Genomic DNA, 26923 nt, shown 5'->3' on the forward strand with positions numbered 1-26923 from the left:
TGCGGGATGGGGGCGGGCTGGACGACGCGCCGCTGAGGAGCCGCCGCCGCCGTCTCCGCCGTCGCTCAGGCAGCCGCCGCGGGGGTCGCTGCGGGCAGCCGCCCGCTCTCCGGCCGTCGCCGCCCCGTCCAGTCCTCCTGCCCCGAGGAGGCTGAGGCTAGAGGCGCGGCCTGCGGGGCGTGTGAGGGGGACAGTCTGGGCCCCGCAGCGGCGCGGGCGGCCGCAGTGACAGCCCGGCCCCCGCCCGCCGCCCGCCCCACGGTGCCCGCGCGCCCGCAGCCGCGATGAACCGCGGCGGCAGCAGCCCGTCGGCCGCCGCCAGCTACCTGCTCTGTACCAACTGCCGGAAAGTGCTGCGGAAGGTACGGGCTCGGCTCGGGGCCGGCCCCGAGGGGCGCTTCCTGCCCGCGGCGGCCGAGGGACCCCGGGGCCTCTCCGGCGGACCCCCAGAAGGGGGCCTGAGCCGCGAACGGAGGCGCTAGCCTGCTGGGCTTTTGATTCCTGCCGGGGCAGCGCTTGGCCCCCGGGGCTGGGGGTTTGGGGGTGCTTGCTGTCCGTCCCTCCGTCCACCTAGCTATCTTGCCCCCCCTCATTCCCTCTCCTCGGGCAGAGGGGTGACGGACCTGTTCGGTCCTCCTCCCGGTGTTCTGGGTGCAAGTCGGTGTGAAATCAGAACTGGTCTGGTCCAGAGGAACCTGGTTCCCTCTCGGCTGCGCCTAACTCCTGCGGGTGTTGTTTTTGCTTATTTCGGTTTTGCTTCTGCACGCTCTACCCGAATACTCTTTTTTTTTTAAACCTTCTTGTTGATGGTCATCTTGTGGCTCCGGGTCTATCCCGAGAACTGGTAAAGCAGCTTGAACTTTATGCCCATGGGAAACGCTGTTCGACGTTACGGTTCCTCAAGCTGGGACTGGGGGAGGTGGAGACGAGGGTGGACGTGAGTTGTCCCTTTTGAGCACTTACCCCCCATCCCCCGTTCCCCCCCAACCCCCGCACCCTGGTGTTGCTCCAGAAAAATCAGACGCGCAATCAGTTTATTGCTTCCCAGAGTGATTGATAGAAAGTTTACTCCAGTTTTGTTTAGCTCACTTGGCTTAATCGCTCCGTTAAGGGTTGGGGCGGGGGCGGGGGAGGGGGATGCAGTATGAAAAGATGTCGCTTTAGACCTAGAAAAGCTTTTAATCAGACTTTAACAGCCGCCATTGGGTTATATTATAATTAGCTTATTCTTCTCGAGACTATTTTTACATTTCATTAAGTGGAACCAGTAGTTGAGGTGCTTCAGTTTGTTCAGTACAAATGAATTAAAATTGCTGAGCTTTGCAAATGCTTCTGGACTGAAAGGCTAAGATGAATACGGCACCGTTTTTAGTCAATTTCTTTAACTACAGTTCAATTGAGATTGTTCTTTCTATATTAAAAAAAAAGAAAGAAACATGTAAGTAAGCAAGCTCAAATATTTGCGCTCTTTGTCCAAAAACTGTTTTTCTTCCTCTGTGGGTCAGGCCAAGTGCCAATCAAAGTTGTTTTTCAAGCCTCTTTTCCCTGCCAGTAGAGCCGCTGCTTTTTTTCCCCCAGTTTCATTTGAGAGCATGAAGAAAGCAAAGGGATTGCATATTTAAAGTTAATCAAACAGTTAAATCTGCCTTAAATTGTGTTTATCGGGTATGTTTTTCTTGAAACAGATTTTTATTAAATGTGCATGTTGAGTATGTGCAGTTATTTTTTTCCATAAACTCCGGGATCAAATTACAGTTGATACTTGCTCAGCTCATTGTAGAGCAACTTGTGAGAAATGTAAAGGATCAGAAGTGCAGAGCAGCTTAGTTGAATGTTAACTCTTTCATTTCTGGGCCAGATGTCATCTGAACTTAGCTTTTTAAAAAATGATGATGATGATGATTTTCTAGCTTTAAAAGTGATGTTATGTCTTTAATATGAAAAAAAAGTGTTTCTTGAGACACATTTGATTAAACTCAAGCCTGGTTTTAAAAAACCAGCTTTTTCTTTTTTAACTGAATAAGGAGGAAGACCTGTATTAACTTGGAACTTTTTTTTTTTTTAATGATTCTGGCAATTTGGTAGACTAATAAAATGTTTGGAGGTAGTATTAAGTTTCAAAATCTGTTTTTCTTTTGAGAGAACCGAGGCTATGATCCATGACATTTTGCTACCTTTCAAGACATCTTTTATCTCTTGTGAACATTCTTCAGTCCTGTCTGACTCTTTGCAACTCTTTGTGAACTATACAGTCCATGGAATTCTCTAGGCCAGAATACTAGAGTGGGTAGCCTTTTCCCTTCTCCAGGGGATCGAACTGGGGTCTCTTGTATTGCAGAGGGATTCTTTAGCTTTTAAGAAATTTCTTTTTACCTAGAAGAAAAACATCCTCCTATTATTAAAAGAAAGAATATATGGAAAATGAATATTCACCATTTTCATATCTTATAATTGCTGTGCCACATCTATGCCAATTTCCAGTTTTTGGTAACTCCAAGGTATTTAATATTGATTCATGTAGTAGCATGAAATAACTTTAGATGGGAATGGGATTGTTTGAGCCAGTTATGACATGACTTGGCAACATTTGTAGCTTTTAAAGAGTGCCTTAAGTGCTCTTAAAAGATATCAAGTGTTTAGCATTTTAAATTCTTTATCATTTTAAAAATAGCACGTAAGACTTTTCTAATAAAGAAATGGGCTTTTTTTTTTGATAGAAAGTATATAACTCTAAGCAGAATTCATCTGTAACTCTCAAAATGGGATTCTTTGGATTTATCTTGTGTTTTCCACTTAATATTAAGTGTTCAGTAATAACTATGTGAGTCACAGCATTTTGAATTTTAGTTCAGTGTAGTTCATGATGGAAGAATGAAACTCCTGCATACCCAGTGTGAATTACTCTTTGCTGTATAATCCTCACTAATGATGGGGAAAGAGTCACCTTTATTTATGTGGCATGAGGGCCTTTTTGTCTAAGTGGCTTAATTTGTTGCAGGGTATTGAATTTGAGGGGGAACTTAAAAAAGCACCGGATTCTCCATCAAAGTAAATGATTTGGTTCAACCCAATATTTGAAAATTGAATTTTATGTTTTATGAGAATCCCATTTATTCTTAGAAGTACCTTTATAATTTTGATTCAGTATCTTCCAAAAAAAGAGAAACTTCTTCAAGTATTGAATATACCTAATTTGGTAATCTTAGGTCAGTGGGAAGAATGGAGAGGTAAACCAGAGAGGGAAAGAAATGAGGAAATGAAACTCTCTTCAAATCTATAACTCCTACTTATTCTTACTTGCTCTGTTATCAATGAAATAATTCAATAAAGTTTTTAATAAAAAAGGAAATGCTTCTATTTACTTTGGAAAAGTTGATGAGTTCCAAAGTGTTATATGTTTCGCTTGAAGAAATTCCACTGACAACTAGATACATTTCAAAATGGAGTGCCAATCTACATTAAGAAAGGTAGAAAAAGAAAAGAAAGAAAAGTCACTCAGTCATGTCCAATTCTTTGCAAGCCCATGGACTGTAGCCTACCAGGGTCCTCTGTCCATGGGATTCTCCAGGCAAGAGTATTGGAGTGGGTTGCCATTTCCTTCTCCAGGGGATCTTCCCAACCCAGGGATTGAACCTGGGTCTCCCGCTTTGCGGGCAGACACTTTACCATCTGAGCCACCAGGGAAGCCCTTAAGAAAGGTAGGTAACTGTCAACCCACACATCCTCCAGTAAATAAAAGGGGGCATATGACAATGTATTTTGAGTGTTGAGCAGTTAGTGCTACTGAGGTGAATAAAACTCTGCACATTATATTAGAGGGTTTAACATTTTAAAATACTTAATATGTTTAGGTAGTTCCAGTGAATTTTGTTGTTGTTGAATATTGTACTTTTTCCACTTTGCTTATATATCCATTTATTTTTGACAATTTTTTGATAGTTTTATGAGTGAGGAGACTGGGAAAATAAAATGAGAAATATTAGTTTAAACCATATGAACCTTATTTTTATAGTCAAATTTGTCAGTTAATGGCAGTTTTATATGGTTCAACCAAAAGAGTGGTATTGCTTTGACTGTGAAATAGTAATCATACTTTGTTTTTATTAATCAGGTTTCTTATATACATTTTTTGGATTGTCAAAGTAGGTTTTAGTTTTATCTCAAAATGAGCCAAGTGGAGAGCAAGCAAGTGAATTTATGACAGCAAGTCATTATGCAGTGGTTTTCAGACTGCTTTTTATGGAGCCCTATGATGCTTCAGTATTCAAAAATGTTTGAGTTGGATTAAATTTTAAGTACAAAATTACAACTACCCCCAAAATCATTCATTATAAGACTGTTCTTGTGCAGGCCTTGAAAAATTTGTTCTGTTCACTTTGTACATGTATTTGAACACTTTTGCTAATAAGACATTGATGAGAAAGACTCTCATTGATTATGAAGGCACAGGCCTTTAGAAAAACCTTCCTCTACATATCTGCTCGTGATCAATTTTCATTTGTGAGAACACAAACTTATTATCAATAGTTGTTACGTTTATAATTAAACACTTATAAAAGCCCTTTAGTATATTTATGTGTCTCACAGTTCAGGTTCAATATAAGATTTCATTTATAAAAGGGATGGTACTGCTTCCACAACCTCTCCACCGCCAGATAAATTGTGTAGTCATTAAGTCGTGTCCTGCTCTTTGCAACTCTTTGTAGCCCGCCAGGCTCCTCTGTCTATGGGATTTCCCAGGCAAGAATACTGGAGTGTGTTGATTGCCATTTTCTTCGCCAGGGGATCTTCTCGACTCAGGGATCGAACCCAGGTCTTCTGCTTGGCAGGTGGACTCTTTACTACTGAACCACCAGGGAAGCCCCCACCAAATAAATAAATTGCTAAAATGTAACTGCAAATATAGTAACACTGAAAGTCACAAGATATGCTCATCCTTAGGTCTCTGACAGGTCTGTATCAGGCAACTTAGTTAACTTCTTGGAGTCTAGTTTTCTCTGGAAAATGTTGATCCTTTCTACTTGCCTTGCTGGTTGCTGCATAGCTGGAGAGAGGTAATGTGTGTTAAAGTACTTCGTAAACCATAAAGTACAACTACAAATGTAAGAAGGACAAGCCTATGTGTTTTCCCTATTCCTAGAGTAGGACCTTTGTATGTTGTGGGAATATATATCAATACATACTGAGTAATTTTGGTTAGTCTTCACTTTTCTGTCTTATCTAATTATTGCCTACAAATGAGAGGTAACAACATTATGCTTTTAATTAGGGTGAGCAACTAATTTTTACTTGCATATTTATATTTGTATTCTACCCCTCCCTTTCCTTAAATAATAATCTAATGTGTTTCTGGCATTTCAAATAAAAAAATTGCCTTTTGGACACTTCGGCAGATGAGGGAAATTGGTATTTGATTTGAAAAGACTTAAGAGTTAAGGAAGATTGTGCTTACTAGAATTTGGGGCAAATCTAGGGTAAAGCAAAGAAAGTTTAACTTTTAATTTAGGAGAAGAGCTAGGGAAATAAAATGCTTTAACCCTTTTCTCCCCATGTCTTCATCCTCTTTTTCCCCTTTGAACGGGTTGGATTATAACTTATGTTTGTTTAGACCTTGGCTTCCCTAGTAGCTCAGTTGTTAAAGAATCCACCTGCAATGCAGGAGACCCTGGTTCAATTCCTAGGTCAGGAAGATCCCCTGGAGAAGGGATAAGCTACCCACTCCAGAATTCTTGCACTTCCTTTGTGGCTCAGCTGCTAAAGAATCTGCCTGCAATGCAGGAGACCTGGGTTCGATCCCTGGGCTGGAAAGATCCCCTGGAGAAGGGAAAGTATTCTGGGAAAGTATCCAGTATTCTGGCCTGGATAATTCCATGGACTATATAGTCCATGGGGTGGCAAAGAGTTGGTCACAACTGAGAGACTTTCACTTTTCACAATTTTTACAATGCTTTCACATTATCAGTTGGTTTTCACAAACTGAGAAAATTTAAGAGGAATGGACTCTGTCATGCAACTAATATGAAGTCCACTTAATTTTTAATATACCTCTGTAATGAAACTACGTTCGAATTGTCTCCTGCAGTATTGATGCTATCAGGGAACATCCATCCCCACTCTGCCAGCTTTAGCATCTGTGGAATGCTTATAGGTCCTAAAATTCTCCAGGTAATAATAGTCAGAAATTTGACTTTTAGTCACTCTTTGATGCGTGACAGCAGGTCAACTGGAGGGGAAGGAGAAAAGTTAGTTGGCTATTTTTATTATCTCTTTGACTGTTCTTGAATGATATAAAGCAGCAAATCTCAGATACAATCTTCAGACCTTGGGAGTGTCCAAAACCATTTCAGAGGATCTGGGAAGTCAAAATGATTTTTATGATCGTGTGTGTGTGTGCGTGCCCATGTGCGTGCATGTGTATGCTCAGTTGATGGGTCATTTCTGACTCTGTGGCCCCATGGACTGTAACCCATCAGACTCTTCTGTCCATGGGATTTTCCAGGCAAGAATACTGGAGCAGGTTGCCATTTCCTACTCCAGCAGATCTTCCCAACCCAGGGACTGAACATGTCTGTTGCATCTTCTGCGTTGGCAGGTGGATTATTTGCCACTAGAACCACCTGGGAGACCCTTTTATGATCATACAAGACTTTATAGCTTTTTTCACTATGCAAAAGCAATGGATGTAAAACTGTACTGGCCCCTTAGAATAAGTAAAGGTAGTGGCACCAAACAGTAATCACTGTTAAATTTTGTTAAATCCTGATCCTTGAGTGAGGAGAAGTATACTTTGTGTTTCTACTGCACAGCAGTCTGGTTGTCTCTAGGGAAAGGATTTGTGTAGTTGTTTCAGTTGCAGGCTAAACTAGCCACTTTTAAAATGAACCCCATTTTTACTTAACACCTGTCAGGCTGAGTTTAGTTTTTCAAAATCATGCATGGGTAAAAGATCCATTCAAAGTATAAGATAGACAAATGAATTTTAATATAGGAAGTTAAGTTTACTGATTGGGGTGAGGAATCCACATTGCAGCTAACCTTTCAGAAGTTCTGCTTGTCGAGTTTTGGTGTAGTATCAAAGCAGAACATTCACAATTATCTTTTGCATCATCCAACTACATATCTGTGTGAGACAAGATTTTCCTTACATACCTTCAATCAAAACCTATCAACAGATTGAATCTAGAAGAGAGATGAAATCTAGCTGTCTTACATTAAATAGACATTGAAGAGATTTGCAAAATTGTTTTCTAAGGTGTTTTTAAAAGTGTGGAGTAGTTGCAAGACCAAAACATTTGAGAACTGCTGAGTCAGTTGCTGGCAGCAACATATGATGTGTATGCATGTAATTCTCTGGAGTGACTATGGGGGAAATAAAAGGCTAATACCACTGTCAGAAAGCATAGATAAACCCAGCCCCGCCGTCTCTGTTCTATGTGGGACTCACTTCCAGATGCTGCCTAGCACCTGTCAGTGACACACTAGAAGCTTCTCTAGTACCACAGTACAGATGGTCCTTGATTGAGGATGGTTCAGTACAGTTTTTGTGGTGCAAAGGTGATTGGAAAAAACTGGGAAAGATTGAATGCAGATGGAGAAGGGAGTGGCAGAGGATGAGAAGGTTAGATAACATACTGACTCAATGGGCATGAATCTGAGCAAACTCCTTGAGATAGTGGAGGACAGAGGAGTCTGGAGTCACAAAGAGTTGGATAGGACTTAGCAACTGAACAGCAACAAAATGTGATAGACTTTCAGTAGAAACTGTATCTTTGAATTTTGAGCTTTGATCTTTTCTGGAGATAGCCATATGTGCTATGATGCACTGAGTGGAGTTCCAGGTCTGCCATGCGATCATAAATTAACGAACTCACTTACTGTGCAACCTTTTCAGACCCATACAGCCATTCTGTTTTTCACCTGCAGTACAGTGTCCGATAAATTACATAAGATATTTAATGCTGCTGCTAAGTCACTTCAGTCGTGTCCAACTCTATGCGACCCCATAGACGACAGCCCCCCAGGCTCCTCCATCCCTGGGATTCTCCAGGCAAGAACACTGGAGTGGGTTGCCATTTCCTTCTCCAATGCATGAAAGTGAAAAGGGAAAGTGAAGTCGCTCAGTCTTGTCCGACCCTCAGCGACCCCGTGGAGTGCAGCCTTCCAGGCTCCTCCGTCCATGGGATTTTCCAGGCAAGAGTACTGGAGTGGGGTGCCATTGAATACTTTATTATAAAACAGGCTTTGTGTTAGCTGATTTTGCCCAACTGTAGACTCAGATGATTGTTCTAAGCAGCTTGAAGGTAGGCTAGGTATATTAAATGCATTTTTGACTTACGATATTTTTCAACTTGCAGTGAGTTTATTGGGGTGTATCCCAATAAGTGGAGTAAAAGCTTAGACTAGCTAGAGATGATCTTTCTCTAAGTTTTGTGAGCATCCTTTTACCTGGTAGAAATCAAAGATGGACAAAAACAAAGTTCTTTGGCTCTAAAGGAATGTTCTCCTTAGTACTTACTATGCAACGACCAAAGAATGGTCAGATCCAAAGATTATGGCCATTGTGCTCTAATTGGTCAGTTTTTGGCTGGAGAGGAAATAAAGGCCCTAAGTAACAAGGTTAGCCTACTTTTCTTGAAAGCCGAGAAGTGTGGGAGAAGCAATACAGAAGAAGGGAAAAGAATCAGAAGAAAGATGTGTATCAGTGTAGACAACTGATAACTAGATTGCTTCAATAAAGAAAAAGAAAACCACTATGGTAAATAGGAGATAGGACAGCTCTAAATGTGAAAGTCCCTAAATATTGCAGCCCGCTAAGGTATAGTGCATTTTCTGTTTAGGTGGGTGTGGGTGTGTGGTTGGGGAGTTGGTTTACACTGTACACAAAGCTATGGCGGCTGTAATTCAGCGTGGTCTTGAAGACATGGGCATAAGGATCTACCTGATTAGATCTGGTAAGACCTACAAATGATTACCAGTAGCTGACCTGTCCGTTCTAGACATCACTGTGGTGGGAGTAGGGATAGAAGGAGGAGGTGGAATTCATAACACACAATACATACATTGCCAAACCAAGACAGTTAGTCCTGTGTTGCATAGCAGTCACCTTAAATCTATAAGCAGCTGCACTATAAACTATTTGAAAATATCTGTCCTGTCCCATCTAAGGGTTTCCCTGGTGGCACAGTGGTAAAGAATCTGCCTGCCAGTACAGGAGACGTGAGTTCAATCCCTGGGTTGGGAAGATGCCCAGGAGTAGGAAATGGCAACCCACTCCACTCTTCTTGCCTGGAGAATTCCATGGACAGAGGAGCCTGGCGGGCTACAGTCCATAGGTTACAAAGAATGGAACACAGCTGAGCAGCTGGGCACACACACACACACACACCATCTAAACCTACAATTAACATGTAGAATTTCTATTTGTTGCTCAAAAGTTTTCTTCAAAACTCTTGTAACATCTCCAAAAAGGCTTTCCTAATTTTCAAACTCTTTTTTTTTCTCCTATGGTCTGGACTGCCATGCTACTGAAGTATACTGCATTTGTTGTATTTTGCATGTGTATATATATATTACATATATATACATCTTTCCTCTACTGGGTTGCCTCTTATTTGTGATCTAGTTATTGGAAAGCTTGTTTTTAGCAAATATTGGCAGTACATTTATATTGGATACAGTGTAATCCAAGAAAATGACAATTATTTTTCTCATTTTCCAGGATATGTCTATTCTTTATAGCCATACTTTGCCCTCTTTATTAATAAGGTTTATCTGAACACTTTTAGAATTTTAATAACAAAAGTTGAAATTTTCTATTTGTTGCTCAAATTTTCTATTTGTTGCTCAAAAGTTTTCCTCAAAACTCTTGTGACATCTCCACTTTGAGAAGGTGTGACCATGGTCATTTTTCTGACCATGAGAATGTTTCTATTGAATATCATATCCCTTTTTGGAGGGAGTCAGAATGTTAATTCACTAAGAGGATCAGGACACAGCCCTTAGGGACTGGTCCTTCTCAGAAATGTGAAATGGTGATTGCTTTAATGGGGATACATCCTGCACCTCCTGGAGTCAGCTAGAGCTCTCTCAGAGAAGGCTATTTTAGAGGTATGATCTTAAAACCTCAAGCTTCACAGCAAGTCTCCTCCGGGGGTTTGTTTCACCAGATAATTCTGGCTAAGCCTTTTCCTCTCCTACCACCCTCCCCACCACGAATCTTTTACTTTGGGATATTCCAGAGTTGGCTGTGATCTCTTCAGCCAGCAGGCATTCCCTTGGCAACTGTGAACCAGAGACTTGTTGTTGGCCTGGACTACCCTTTAGCTAGCCTTTGCTGTTTAGATCCTCCCAGAAGTCATTTGTTGGTCTATGGACCAGAATATTGACTGCCACTTAAGGAGCACATGAATATTACAGGTTATTCAACAGTGGGTTGAAACACCTTGAATTTTGCTGCCTAAAGTTAGTAAGGAATGACAGGCATTTTGCCTATGTTTCACAAAAAATGTATCGAACATATCCTGTGTATAACAAGTATGGCCATAAAACTGGCCGACTAGGGCCATATTATTTCTTGTAACAGGGATTTCTTAAAGTATAGCTTTGAGCTACTGGTACTAGAGGTATATGTTCTCATTTCTAGATTTATGTTTTATTTTCGCATCTTCCTATGTTGCAAAGATGGAACTTGGCACTTAAATGAAATCTGTTTCTTTATATGCAGAATTTAAAAGGTCAAATTTACCTCACTGGGAACTAAAACGGGATTTTGTGGAAGATTATGATAATTATCTAAGAGTGTAACTCTTAGTTTTGAAATGTATTTTATAATATCAACAACAATAATAGCTTCTATTGAATTATCACATATGTGCAATGGACGTGCTAAGTATTTAAGCCCTACATGTGTATTACAATTAATTGTCACAACAAACCCATAAAGAATTATTATTCATACTTTATGGATGAAGAAACTGGAACTCAAAAAACCTCGGTTACTTGCTTAAGGTGATAGTACCAATAAGAGGCAGGCTCAGGATTTGAAACCAGTCTGACTCCAAAGCCTGGCTTTTATACACCTATAAACCCTGCATTCCTTTATCCTCCACATGTTTTCCTTATCTACAAGACTCAGAAAATGTAAAAATTAACAAAACTTAATAGGACTTGGTTACTAAGAGATTACTAGGAGTGATTTCAAGTTTGGATATTTTCTACTATTTTAATTTTACATGAAAAATGTAAATTTTTCTCTCTATAAGGTTAAATTGAGGTCAAACAGTTTTGACCTATCTAGTTTGCTATTTTGTCTATGTAAATCTGTTGTTAATCATGTGACCATTCTTTCCTAATCCCAGGATATATTTTTCCTAATTTCCTAGCAAACTTTGACCCACTCCTTTTGCCAACCAGCCATTCATTAGTTCACTAATACTGATTCATTCAATACTGCTATGATGTCTGTGACAAAAGATGCTGTCTAGGAACATTTTGAGCTTAAGTATTGTATCTCTTAAAGAGGACCTCTAAGAAACAGTCTCACTTTTTGGTAAACTTTTTGCAGTAAAGAGTTAATTTACAGACATAAGAAGTAGCATGAACGTTTATTCCTGCTATTCATTTCAGCTTTCTGTGTTAAGGAAGAAATGATGATTATAAAAAAGCAAAGAAACCCTGGGACTTTATTCTTCCCCTGCCAGTATCCCTACAATACTGTGTCTCCAGAAGAATTTTTTAGTCTTACAAAGCGTTTATGTTAGGGAGGGGGGTATGTGGGAAGATGTGGTTTTGCTATTTCTTAGTTGAAACTCTCAGAATTTTCCATAGAAACACAGTAAGTTATCTAATTTAGTTCCAGAGGACTGTTAATATAACTAGTGTATTCAATAGGCTTTTACTATTTAGACAAGAAACCTAACCACTAGAGGTAACATCATTTCCAGGGAAAAACATACATTGTGAAATCTAAGTAACTGCTTCACAGGAGCTATCTTTCCTAATTTGTGTGCTTAACACCAAGAAGGTTAATGATTTAGTATGTTGACTCTGAGGATATTTTTGGCTGTTGGTTGTTGTGTCTCATAAGAAAGCTGTGTTAATGCAGTTTTATCCAGCATTCAAGTAAGAGTTGATGGGAGGGATAAAAATTGGGTGATGATCATCAGAGTGTTGAGATAACCAAGGGCCACCATCAAGCTTGCTCATCTTTGCTCACTTTGTACTCAGTCAGACTGGCCCAGAATGGTTCCTTACAAGCTGTGTGGCATATGCTGGCATATGGTAAGGCATATCACTACCTGCTGCTGCTGCTAAGTCGCTTCAGTCGTGTCCAACTCTGTGCGGTCCCATAGACGACAGCCCACCAGACTCCCCCGTCCCTGGGATTCTCCAGGCAAGAACACTGGAGTGGGTTGCCATTTCCTCCTCCAGTGCATGAAAGTGAAAAGTGAAAGTGAAGTTGTCCGACCCTCAGCGACCCCATGGAGTGCAGCCTTCCAGGCTCCTCCGTTCATGGGATTTTCCAGGCAAGAGTACTGGAGTGGGGTGCCATTGCCTTCTATCACTACCTGCTGATGTCTTTAAAGTAATATAAATGAAACAAATAATTTTAACTCCCAAGAAAGTTTCCTTTTTATTTGCAATTAGGAATTTAATATGTATGTCCTAATTCTTTTGGTGTAAACAAATAAAACAAATTATGCCAGCAAATTTACTCCGCTCAGAAAGAATTAAAACAAAAAATCATGTAAGCTATAGGTATCTTAGCACTAAACTCCAAGTAGTGTTCAAATTCTTTTATCAAAGCTTTTTTGTTTAATATATTACTTGAAATTAATGAATTCTCAGCTGAAGGGTGGAATCCTATTATAGGATTGTGTTATAGTTTTTTTAAAAAATATGACAATATATTAATAATCTTGTGAGATATTAGTTATTGTATATTGTACAGCTATTAAAATGACTACAGGGTCCTGGTTCTAATATTCTTTATGCAAAATACATTGATTATTGAGTACTCAAAGTTAACATGAACTTATAAACATTTTTTTGACTATGCAAGAGAACTATTTGTATTCATTGCCCTTAAAATGAGGGAAAATATTTATTTTGGCAAATAAGAATGTAGAAACGGTTGTCCTTTTTTGGTAAAAATGTATGGATTGCCATTTTACACTTATTCTAGGTCTCACTGATATTACTCTTTAATGGCTTCCATATTCTTAAGCAGGCAAGATATATAAAAGCTGTAAACATTTAGAAACCATTCACATACTATGTGAATATCTTTCATGTATTTGTTCGTTCAAAAGACACTAAGTGTCCTTGCCTGTTAGACACAGAAAAAGCACAAAAGGAGGACATGAGGGTTCTTGCCTAAGCAGTGTGATCATTTGCGTCATACCTCTGGATCTCACAAAGAGATCCTCAAGATTATGCCCCTTACTTGGCAGATAGTATAGATCAGGGTTTGGCAACTTTTTACAAAGAGGTGGGTAGTAAGCATTGGAGGCTTGCTGGTCTAGAGTAAGGCCTACATAGCTCTCTTTTTGACACCTACTCAGATCTGCCTCGGTACTGTGAAACCAGCCATAGACGTGACTGAGAATGAATGGATGTGACTTTATTCCAATACAGCTTTATTTAGGGGTCTTGAAATTTTAATTTTATATAATTTTGACATCATAAACATTCTTTTGATTTTTTTTTCCAATTATTTACAAATATAAACCCCATGCTTAGCACTCAAGCAGTAGCAAGGGAAAGGGGGCTTCTCTGATAGCTCAGTTGGTAAAGAATCCCCCTGCAATGCAGGAGACTCCAGTTTGATTCCTGGGTCTGAAGATCCACTGGAGAAGGGATAAGGCTACCCAGTCCAGTATTCTTGGGCTTCCCTTTTGGCTCAGCTGATAAAGAATCCACCTGCAATGCAGGAGACCTGGGTTCAATCTCTGGGTTTGGAAGAACCCCTGGAGAAGGGAAAGGCTACCTGCTCCAGTATTCTGACCTGGAGAATTTCATGGACTGTACAATCCATGGGGTCAGAAAGAGTCGGACATGACTGAGTGACTTTCACTTCACACATAGTAGCAAAACAGATGGCAGACCAGATTTAGGCAGCAGTTAGGAGTTTGCTGACCTCTTGGTATAGAATCAGTACACGGAATTTTTGCATCACCTCAGTTAGGTGACCTTTCTGAATTGTGCATTGCTTATTATTAAAATATCGATAGTAATAGGACCTATTAAAATATATTTTTATGTAATTCTATCTACTTTCACTGGTATACAAAATTAGTCAGAAGCCAACTATGTAATCAGCACTACCATTTGTAAAAACATGTAACTGGGATGACCTGCCTATTTAGTACCTGGAAAGATAGCATGTAATTTGGATGGATCCACATCTGTAGATACTGAATATACTTGAAAGCATATTTGTCAGGTCAGTTGGCATCTGTCAACAGTGCTGTGTACCTCTTTTAAAGTTCTCATGCTTTGTTTGAATTCAGTGCAAGTGCCATTATATATTACAAAGGCTAACATCTTAATTGAAGGTACATTTCAAGATTTTTCCAAAATCTAATATGAGTTGTTTGGATTGATATGTATAATCATGATGTTGTGATCACTAATCTAGAGCCAGACGTCTTGGAATGTGAAGTCAAGTGGGCCTTAGAAAGCCTCACTACGAACAAAGCTAGTGGACGTGATGGAATTCCAGTTGAGCTGTTTTAAATTCTGAAAGATGATTCTGTCAAAGTGCTGCACTCAATATGCCAGCTAATTTGGAAAACTCAGCAGTGGCCACAGGACTGGAAAAGGTCAGTTTTCATTCCAATTCCAAAGAAAGGCAATGCCAAAGAATACTCAAACTACCGCACAATTGCACTCATCTCACATGCTAGTAAAGTAATGCTTAAAATTCTCCAAGCCAGACTTAAGCAATACGTGAACCGTGAACTCCCTGATGTTCAAGCTGGTTTTAGAAAAGGCAGAGGAACCAGATATCAAATTACCAACATCTGCTGGATCATGGAAAGCGCAAGAGAGTTCCAGAAAAACATCTATTTCTGCTTTATTGACTATGCCAAAGCCTTTGACTGTGTGGATCACAATAAACTGTGGAAAATTCTGAAAGAGATGGGAATACCAGACCACCTCACCTGCCTCTTGAGAAATCTGTATGCAGGTCAGGAAGCAACAGTTAGAACTGGACATGGAACAACAGACTGGTTCCAAATAGGAAAAGGAGTACATCAAGGCTGTATATTGTCACCCTGCTTATTTAACTTATATGCAGAGTACATCATGAAAAACGCTGGGTTGGAAGAAACACAAGCTGGAATCAAGATTGCCGGGAGAAATATCAATAACCTCAGATATGCAGATGATACCACCCTTATGGCAGAAAGTGAAGAAGAACTAAAAAGACTCTTGATGAAAGTGAAAGAGGAGAGTGAAAAAGTTGGCTTAAAGCTCAACATTCAGAAAACGAAGATCATGGCATCTGGTCCCATCGCTTCATGGGAAATAGATGGGGAAACAGTGGAAACAGTGTCAGACTTTATTTTTTGGGGCTCCAAAATCACTGTAGATGGTGACTGCAGCCATGAAATTAAAAGACGCTTACTCCTTGGAAGAAAAGTGATGACCAACCTAGATAGCATATTCAAAAGCACAGACATTACTTTGCCAACTAAGGTCCATCTAGTCAAGTTTATGGTTTTTCCTGTGGTCATGTATGGATGTGAGAGTTGGACTGTGAAGAAGGCAGAGCGCCGAAGAATTGATGCTTTTGAACTGTGGTGTTGGAGAAGACTCTTGAGAGTCCCTTGGACTGCAAGGAGATCCAACCAGTCCATTCTGAAGGAGATCAGCCCTGGGATTTCTTTGGAAGGAATGATGCTAAAGCTAAAGCTCCAGTACTTTGGCCACCTCATGCGAAGAGTTGACTCATTGGAAAAGACTCTGATGCTGGGAGGGATTGGGGGCAGGAGGAGAAGGGGACGACCAAGGATGAGATGGCTGGATGGCATCACTGACTCGATGGACATGAGTCTGAGTGAACTCCAGGAGATGGTGATGGACAGGGAGGCCTGGCGTGCTGCAATTCATGGGGTTGTAAAGAGTCGGACACGACTGAGCGACTTAACTGAACTGAACTGAATGCATAACTAATTAAGAATCTCTTTTTGTGCTGGTCAGAAAACCCATGTTAGGATCTCAGAGCTCTGTTACTCTTACTGTCTTTGAGGTGTCACATGAAAAGCATATATGGTAATTCCATAGATGTTCCTTATGACTACAAACTGGCAGTACAACTAGCACTGTAGTTTTTATAGTAAATAATTTTAAAGTGTTGAACTCTTTGTTTTATTCCATTAAAGTCCTAATTCTTTACCTACCTTCCACAAACATGCACATAGTGACACTCGAGAAATGTGTCATATAAGTGAAATAAACGCATGGTCCATAGCTGACAAGGGTTGGCATCTGAATGCAGTGATACCTGAATGTTGGTGTTGGAGGCTGTGTGAAGGGAGGACAATTCCATCAAAACAGATTCCTTCTGTAGTGAGGAGAAGTGATGACTGTCAATAATTTAAGCATGGAAAATCATTAGCTATTCAGAATACTTATTATGGAGATGAACTTAAAAAAATTTTCACACTGAGCATTTAATCAGTGAATATAATATGACACCATTTATCCAAGTCACACATTTTAGAAGCATCAATATATGATGTTTTCTGTGGTTGAGATCTACTGATACCCACAGCAATGACCCAGCCAGTGTCCTGGGCAAGATTCAAACCCTGGTCAGTCAATCAGAGCTTTCATTGAAATGATGATTGGTAGCTATGCATTTTAATAATGTGTCCTTCAAACTAGATCTGATAGAGAGTTCTCTTGACCAACCCTTGTTATGATTGCTTGGTTATGATTATATATGGGAGAATTAAATTACATAACCCATGTATTGATATGAAATGATCATTCTTATTCTTTTTTATCTTATGAAGTAATCCTGAATCTTATGCACTTGATTAAAAAAAAACAACAAATTTCCATAATGTCTAAGCAGCCATTAATGGAAAATATTTTACTTTTAATTGATGTTAAACTTCTGATGGTAAGTACATGTGTTTTTCTGTTTCTTCCTTTATTAATGGTCTGTATTAAAGATTCTGCAGGAAATGTATTTGCCACAATGGCGAATGGAAAGAACTGAAAATTAATGACTACCTGGATGATAGCTTCATTTAATTTCAGATATTTATAGAAGCCGTTTCTTACTGAGAAACTGAGGATCCTACCACCAGTGTGCTAGTAGGGTGTTGCGTCTTTTAGAGTGCCAGTAAAATTTGAATCTTATGTGGCAGTGTGCATTTAGTAACTTTAGCTTTTAACAAACCACTCTGTTGCCTTTCCTGAAAGGTACTCTGATGTCATAAAAAGGAAGTAATTTGTCCTCTAGAACTCCTGACTTCTTCATTACTTTTTTTGTTCAGTGACAGGTATGCTTTTCATGACCATAAAAAAAGGAGAGGAGTACATTGTTACTATAAAAAGGTCTTTTTTTTAAATTCTATCTTTATAGTCATTTTAATGCATTTTAGTGTTTATGGGTAATTAACTGACAGAGCTGTTGAGCACATGAAAACTAAAATATAAAGTGCTGTCCAAGGCATTATCAGAGATGGGTGAAGCATGTGGTACATTGAAGGATAACCAAAGTAACAACAAACCCAAACCTAGATTATCTCCTAAGTGCTGCTGCTGCTGCTAAGTTGCTGCAGTTGTGTCCAACTCTCTGTCCGACATAGACTGTGTCTGTGTCTGTCGTCTATGTCTGACCCCATGGATGGCAACCCACCAGGCTCCCCCATCCCTGGGATTCTCCAGGCAAGATCCCTGGAGTGGGTTGCCAACTATATAAACCCAGATGCCAGCAGTAACAGTGTCACAGAGGAACAAGTCCATTTTCATATTAATTGTGCCTGCCTCAGTGTCTCTGTCTATATCCATAATGTCTTTCATTACATTAAAATGAGACACAAAGAAAAAATATGTATATATAATGTGTTGTCAGTTATGGATCAATCAGTCCAAGATCAAAGATTTCTAAAATGAAGATGGAAATCAGTGGAAAAGCTACACTGGACTCACAGAAAGTCAATACACATACATTTTTCTGGAACCTATGTAATTGGCATAATTGGCTTGCAGTTATATCTAAGAAAAATTTACATTCAAGTACTAAGTTCCTCTGCATGATTTAATAGTAGATACTTGTTTTTCAAGGATTCACAGGGAACACAAGCTATTTATTGCTGGTCAGAGGTTTATTTTCCTGAATGTCACTGTAACCTCACAGCAGTTATCCAGCCACTAGATAGCAATTTTTAGGAATTAATATAGTCTTGATTGAATGAATAGCCTTTCCAAATTGCTGTGATTAACTGTTTTTCCCCAGGGACTGAAGATGTTCTATTTAAAATAGTTCATTTGGGGAAAGATTGAAGTATTTTATTAATAAGAAATAACAGTTCTTTAGTCTGAGAAGTTTGTTTAAGGTCTACAACAAAGGTTCTTAAAGGGTGATCTTGGAACCAGCAGTATCAGCATCACCTGGGACTTTTGTTAGAAATGCAGATTCTTGGACCCCATCCCAGACCTGCTGAATTAGAAATTCTGGAGGTGGGACCCATCACTCTGGATTTGAATAAGACCCTCGGGTGATCATGAAGCACTCTTGGACTGAAAATTGCTAGTCTAGGATTAATAACTAAATACTTCTGCAAATTAAAATTTATACATCCATTTTATGTTCAGTCTGTGTTATCAGTTATTTGAGAAATATCATAAAAGGAAGATATTGTTTCCAATTAAGTCAATACTAAATCTCTACTCTTTAGAGATAATAATGACAAGTACCAGCTCTAGAATCAGGAAGATTTCTTTTGCCTTTTTAAAAAATATAGATTTCAGACTTTTAGGTACAGTATGCTCTCACCTTGAGAAAAAAATATATCATTATATTGTTGCTAGATACTGAACTCTAAGAGAAAAAAGATGGATTTTTTAAACTTGTTTATGAATGAAATCAAGTGAAAATATCTCTTGAAATCCATCCTCTACATAAAAATAAGTGTTTTAGTGCTAACATTGGTAGATTCTGATGGGTTTTACCATCTTAGGTTACTTTTATTTCAAGGAAGATTGATGTTTTATTTTCATGGAAAATAAAATTATTTTGAATGCCTTTTCTTAAAGAGAAGGAGAAATGACTATATTTGTCTCCAAGACAGATTTAGAATAGGCACATTGTTAAAAATAATTTTGAGTCTCTTAGACAAGATTAAATATGTATATGAATTATGACTATTTTTTTTTTACTTGTAAACTGGTAGCTTACTCTTCAATTACAAATGGGATGTCTGGAAGCCTGAAAATTAAACTTAAGGAATTATACATGGGCCCTAGCTAGATGAAAAGAATAAAAAAGATTACCCTTTGAAAAGGAAAGATCATTTCAGTTAGTTACAGTTCTATCTAGGTAATGAATATAAGAAATCTTATTTTGCTATTTGGTTGCATCTAATTTTGAGGTAATGGAATTTTCCTCATACTTTCTCTGCTTTTAGTACTAAAATTTAACCTGTGTTGATCTTACTCAGGAAAAGTAATGGACCATATTAAATTGTCCCCTCCCACCCCACTCCCAAATTTCTCTATGTTGCCTGCCCAAGAAGCATTTTTACTGACTTAATTCTCAACCATGGAGAGCAATGCTTTTTTATTGACCACTTTTTTATCCTCCCTCTGTGAGGAAAGGACTAATATAGTACCTTAAATAGAATTGTCTCCATGGCAATGGCCAGTCAGCTTTTGACTCTGAGACTTATAAAAAAGGAAATTTTAAAAGGCATTTTCATGGTCTAAAATAGCAGTACAGCAAAAGTAAGGTATGAGAATATTTCCTGTCAGTTCTTGCATGACTGATTAAGCTAACATATCTTTTTTTCACATAGCACTTTTTGTCTGAATATTTCAAAATGCTATAGAACATTTCCTTCACCTAGTTAATGAGTGATAATCATTATCTTCAGATTAATAGAAAATTTGAGGAGCTCAGATCCAAGATTAGAATTGGGACCCTGAGAAAAAATACTTGCCTAGGACTGGCTGTAATTTTATTCTCATAAAGAATAAAAATAATGACTAAATTATGAGCCGTTCTTGATTATATTTAAACCAAATTATCTCTGGAACACTGGAAGCAATGACAAGATTAAAAACAAAAGTTTAACAAATTATGCAATTTTTTTTTCTAACCAGTTCCTACAATTTGGGATTTATGGGTTACTTCTCTTGTTAAAGACACCCTTGGCAACTTGCCGCCCTCTTTACCTCTTGTGTCCACACCACTGAAGAGGAAAAGCCCTATAGTTCTCACTGCTAGGCCACCTAGCCTTCAGGAAATGTTGGTCAGTGTGCTGTGTATTAGAGGCTAAGGAAAAAGACCAAATTATCCTTTGTAATCTTTTGTCCTTTACTATATTCATTTCCTCCTTGACTAAGCTTTATCTAACTGTGGGATTAATTTCCAGTTGAATCATCTCTTACAAGTTCAGTTCAGTCGCTCAGTCATGTCAGACTCTTTGCGACCCCATGGACTGCAGCATGCCAGGCTTCCTGATCCATCACCAACTCCCAGAATTTGCTCAAACTCGTGTCCATTGAGTCGTTGATGCCATCCAACCATCTCATCCTCTGTTGTCCCCTTCTCCTCCTGCCTTCAGTCTTTGCAAGCATCAGACTATCTTCCATTGAGTTGGTTCTTCGCATCTTCAGAGTATTCGAATTTCAGCATCAGTCCTTCCAAAGAATATTCAGGACTGATTTTCTTTAGGATTGCCTGCTTTGATCTCCTTGCAGTCCAAGGGACTCTCAAGAGTCTCCTCCAACACCAAAGTTAAAAAGTATCAATTCTTTGGCACTCACTCTTCTTTATGGTCCAACTCTCACATCCATACATAACTGCTGGAAAAACCATACCTTTGACTGTATGGATCTTTGTCAGCAAAGTAATGTTTCCACTTTTTAACATGCTGTTTAGGTTGGTTATAGCTTTTCTTCCAAGGAGCAAGCATCTTTTAATTTCAGTCACCATCTGCAGTGATTTTGGAGCCCAAGAAAATAAAGTCTGTCACATTTCCATGGTTTCCCCATCTCTTTGTCATGAAGTGATGGGACTGGAAGCCATGACCTTTGTTTTTTGAATGTTGAGTTTTAAGTCAGCTTTTTCACTCTCCTCTTTGACTTTCATCAAGAAGCTCTTTATTTCCTCTTCACTTTCTGCCACAAGGGTGGTGTCATCTGCATATCTGAGCTTGTTGACATTTCTCCCAGCAATCTTGATTCTACCTTGTGCTTCATCCAGTCTGGCATTTGACATGATGTCCTCCGCACATAAGTTAAACAAGCAGGGTAACAATATACAGCCTTGACATACTCCTTTCCCGATTTGGAATCAGTCTGTTGTTACATGTCCAGTTCTAACTGTTGCTACTTGACCTGCATACAGATTTCTCAGGAGGCAGGTCAGGTGGTCTGGTATTCCCATTTCAATGAAGCAGAAGTAGTTATTTTTCTGGAACTCTCTTGCTTTTTCAGTGATCCAACATTTGTTGGGAATTGCTCTCTGATTCCTCTGCCTTTTCTAAATTCAGCTTGAATATCTGGAAGTTCACCATTCACTTACTGTTGAAACCTGGCTTGGAGAATTTTGAGCATTGCTTTGCTAGCATATGAGATGAGTGCAGTTGTGCGGTAGTTGGAACATTCTTTGGCTTTGCCTTTGGGATTGAAATGAAAACTGACCTTTTCCAGTCCTGTGGTCATGGGTGTGTTTAAATTTGCTGGCATATTGAGTGCAGCACTTTCACAGAATCATGATTTAGGATTTGAAATAGCTTAGCTGGAATTCCATTACCTCCACTAGCTTTGTTTGTAGTGATGCATCCTAAGGCCCACTTGACTTTGCACTCCCAGATGTCTGGCTTTAGATGAGTGATCACACCATTGTGGTTATCTGGTCATAAGATCTTTTTTTGCATACAGGTTTCTTTTTTGTAAAATATCATCAGTAAATACTTAATACTCTGGTGTTATTATTAAGAAGGGAGTTGATTAAAATCTGTGGCATAAGTACCATGAAATACTGGACAACTCTTAGGATGGGTTGACATGAACTGATGTCCATAGTAGGTTACTGGGTGGAAAAGACCTTTTTAAATGATACTGTTTTTTTTTTTTTTAATTTTTTAAAAATGTAAAAAGATAATACAGAAGGATTGACTCCAAGTATTCATTCATAGTATTTCTGGGTAGTGGGGTTACTGAAGCTTATTTTACCATATCTTTCTCTTCATTACTTTTTGTTCCCTTTAACAATATGTATTTCATAAAAATATTAAGAGCTTGTAGCATTTTTAAATAATAGACTAGAACAAATTAAGGGAAGGATAGTGCAGAGAGCAAGTCCAAGAGAGATGGAAAATTGAAGATGCTTTCAGGTGAAAACAGAAGTTCATGGATTTAATAGATATCCATAGAAGCTAACGAAACTGATCACATGGACCACAACCTTGTCTAACTCAAGAAAACTATGAGCCATGCCGTGTAGGGCCACCCAAAATGGACAGGTCATGGTGGAGAGTTCTGACAAAATGTGGTCCACAGGAGAAGGGAATGGCAAACCACTTCAGTATTCTTGCCTTGAGAACTCCATAAACAGTATGAAAAGGCAAAAAGATAGGACACTGAAAGATGAACTCCCCAGGTGGGTAGGTGCCCAATATGCTACTGGAGATCAGTGGAGAAATAACTCCAGAAAGAATAAAGAGATGGAGCCAAAGCAAAAACAACACCCAGTTGTGGATGTGACTGGTGATGGAAGTAAAGTCCAGTGCTATAAAGAGCAATATTGCATAGGAACCTGAAATGTTAGGTCCATGAATCAAGGCAAGTTGGAAGTGATCAAGCAGGAGATGGCAAGAGTGAACTAAAATAGACTGGAATAGGTGAATTTAACTCAGATGACCATTGTATCTACTACTGTGGGCAAGAATCCCTTAGAAGAAATGGAGTAGCCGTCATAGTAAACAAGAGTCCAAAATGCAGTACTTGGATGCAATCTCAAAAATGACAGAATTATCTCTGTTCATTTCTAAGACAAACCATTCAGTATCAACAGTAATCCAAGTCTATGCCCTGACCAGTAATGCTGAAGAAGCTGAAATTGAACGGTTCTATGAAGACCTACAAGACCTTCTAGAACTAACACCCCCAAAAAGATGTCCTTTTCATTATAGGGGACTGGAATGCAAAAGTAGAAAGTCAAGAGATACCTGGGGTAACAGACAAATTAGGCCTTGGAGTACAAAACTAAACAGGTTGAAGGCTAACAGAGTTTTGCCCAGAGATTGCACTCTTCATAACAAACACCCTTTTCGAACAACCTAAGTGAAGAGTCTGCACGTGGACATCACCAGATGGTCAATACTGAAATCAGATTGATAATATTCTTTGCAGCCAAAGATGGAGAAGCTCTATATAGTCAGCAAAAACAAGGCTGGGAGCTGACTGTGGCTCAGATCATGAACTCCTTATTGTCAAATTCAGACTTAAATCATAGAAAGTAGGGAAAACCACTAGACCATTCAGGTATGACCTAAATAAAATACCTTGGAGAAGGCGATGGCAACGCACTCCAGTACTCTTGCCTGGAAAATCCCATGGATGGAGGAGTCTGGTTGACTGCAGTCCATGGGGTCGCTAAGAGTCGGACACGACTGAGCAACTTCACTTTCACTTTTCACTTTCATGCACTGGAGAAGGACATGGCAATCCACTCCAGTGTTCTTGCCTGGAGAATCCCAGGGATGGGGGCGCCTGGTGGGCTGCCGTCTATGGAGTCGCACAGAGTCGGACACGACTGAAAAGACTTAACAGCAGCAGCAGCAGCAAATACCTTACAATTATACAGTGAAAGTGACAAATAGAGTCAAGGGATTAGATCTGATAGACAGTGCCTGAAAAATTATGGACGGAGGTTCATGGCATTGTACAAGAGGCAGTGACCAAGACCATCCCCAAGAAGAAAATGCCAAAAGGCAAAATGGTTGTCTGAGGAGGCCTTACAAATAGCTGAAAAAAGAAGAGAAGCTGAAGGCAAGGAAAAGGAAAGATATACCCATTTGAATGCAGAGTCCCAAAGAATAGCAAGAAGAGGTAAGACAGCCTTCCTCAGTGATCAGTGCAAAGATATAGAGGAATATAATAGAATGGGAAAGACTAGAGATCTCTTCAAGAAAATTAGAGATACCAAGGGAACTTTTTGTGCGAAGATGGGCACAATAAAGGACAGAAATGGTATGGACCTCACAGAAGCAGAAGATATTAAGAAGAGGTGGCAAGAATACACAGAAGAACTATACAAAAAAAGATCTCCATGACCCAGATAACCATGATGGTGTGGTCACTCACCTAGAGTCAGACATCCTGGAATGCAAATTCAAGTGGGCTTTAGGAAGCATCACTGTGAACAAAGCTAGTTGTGGTGATCAAATTCCAGCTGAGCTATTTCAAATCCTAGAAGATGATACTGTGAAAGTGTTGCACTCAATATGCCAGCAAATTTGGAAAACTCAGCAGTGGCCACAGGACTGGAAAAGGTCAGTTTTCATCTCAATCCCAAAGAAAGGCAATGCCAAAGAGTGTGCAAACTACTGCACAATTGCACTCATCTCACACACTAGCACAGTGCTCAAAATTCTCCAAGCCAGGCTTCAACAGTATGTGAACCATGAATTTCCAGATGTTCAATGTGATTTTATTTTATTTTTTTTTTCACTTTATTATTTTTTTTTCCTTTTTTTTTTTTTTTATTAAATTTTAAAATCTTTAATTTTTACATGTGTTCCCAAACATGAAACCCCCTCCCACCTCCCTCCCCATAACATCTCTGTGGGTGATCCCCATGCACCAGCCCCAAGCATGCTGTATCCTGCGTCAGACATAGACTGGCGATTCAATTCTTACATGATAGTATACATGATAGAATGCCATTCTCCCAAATCATCCCGCCCTCTCCCTCTCTCTCTGAGTCCAAAAGTCCGTTATACACAGCTGTGTCTTTTTTCCTGTCTTGCATACAGGGTCGTCATTGCCATCTTTCTAAATTCCATATATATGTGTTAGTATACTGTATTGGTGTTTTTCTTTCTGGCTTGCTTCACTCTGTATAATCGGCTCCAGTTTCATCCATCTCATCAGAACTGATTCAAATGAATTCTTTTTAACAGCTGAGTAATACTCCATTGTGTACATGTACCAAAGCTTTCTTATCCATTCATCTGCTGATGGACATCTAGGTTGTGATTTTAGAAGAGGCAGAGGAACCAGAGTTCAAATTGCCAACATCCACTGAATCATCGAAAAAGCAAGAGAGTTCCAGAAAAACATCTTATGCTTTATTGACTACCCCAAAGACTTTGACTGTTTGGATCCAACAAACTGTGAAATATTCTTAAAGAGATGGGAATACCAGACCACCTGACCTGCCTTCTGAGAAATCTGTATGTAGATCAAGAAGCAACAGTTAGAACTGGACATGGAATAACAGACTGGTTCCAAATCAGGAAAGGAGTACGTCAAAGCTGTATATTGTCATCTTGCTTATTTAACTTATGTGCAGAGTACATCATGTGAAATGCCAGGCTGGATGAAGCAAAAGCTGGAATCTAGATTGCCAGGAGAAATATCAATAACCTCAGATATGCAGATGACACCACCCTTATGGCAGAAAGCGAAAAAGAACTAAAGAGCCTCTTGATGAAAGTGAAAGAGGAGAATGAATAAGCTGGCTTAAAACTCAAGATTCAGAAAACTAAGATCATGACATCCAGTCCCATTACTTCATGGCAAACAGATGGGGAAACAATGGAAACCGTGAGAGACTTTATTTTCTTAGGCTCCAAAATCACTGCAGATGGTGACTGAAATTAAAAGACACTTGCTCCTTGGAAGAAAAGCTGTGACCAACCTAAACAACATATTAAAAAGCAGAGACATTACTTTCCAACAAAAGTCTATCTAGCCAAGGCTGTGGTTTTTCCAGTGGTCATGTGTGGATGTGCAAGTTGGACTATAAAGAAAGCTGAGCACTGAAGAATTGATGCTTTTGAACTGTGGTGTTGGAGGAGACTCTTGAGAGTCCCTTGGACTACAGGGAGATCCAATGAGTCAATCCTAAAGGAAATAAGTCCTGAATGTTCATTGGAAGGTTCTTCACTGAAGTTGAAACTCCAATACTTTGGCCACCTGATGCAAAGAACTGACTCATTTGAAAAGACCCTGATGCAGGGAAATATTGAAGGTGGGAGGAGAAGTGGACAACAGAGGATGAGATGGTTTGATGGCATCACTGACTCGATGAACATGAATTTGTGTACACTCTGGGAGTTCCTGATGGACAGGGAAGCCTGTTGTGCTGCAGTCCATGGCATCCCAGAGTCAGATACAAATGAGCTACTGAACTAATAGATTGCTCAGGGAATAATAATGTGTGTAAGTGGCTCGTGTTGACTAAATGAGATGTACCACTTGAGAGTTGTGAGTTAAGTGTTTTTGCCACAAAATGAGGACTGCAGCCTGGGAGGCAGCATCTCAGATAACTGAGAGACTGCTCCAAAGTGGCAGTGGGGGAAAGTCTGTATATAAGGTTTTGGTGAAAGGGTAGTTCGATACCATGAAGCACTTATTTTACAAAAGGTTTTTTGTTAGTCATGAGGATCTGATGTCACCATGAAGAGTTTTAGTGCTTCTCTAGATCTGAGGAGATGCAAGGATTGAG

At 39.5% G+C, this 26923-nt stretch overlaps 1 protein-coding gene across 1 annotated transcript in view; it reads left to right on the plus strand.

Annotated features, from left to right (window-relative positions):
• The first annotated feature begins 284 nt into the window (after window positions 1-284).
• SESN3 (sestrin 3) overlaps window positions 285-26923 on the plus strand; it is a 74818-nt gene continuing 48179 nt past the window's right edge. The window contains exon 1 of the mRNA XM_068988809.1: window positions 285-362. Coding sequence (XP_068844910.1) covers window positions 285-362 — 78 coding nt within the window. The remainder of the gene's footprint in view (window positions 363-26923) is intronic.

The sequence above is a fragment of the Capricornis sumatraensis genome, chromosome 16 (genome assembly GCF_032405125.1).
Source record: "Capricornis sumatraensis isolate serow.1 chromosome 16, serow.2, whole genome shotgun sequence".
Lineage (NCBI taxonomy): Eukaryota > Metazoa > Chordata > Mammalia > Artiodactyla > Bovidae > Capricornis > Capricornis sumatraensis.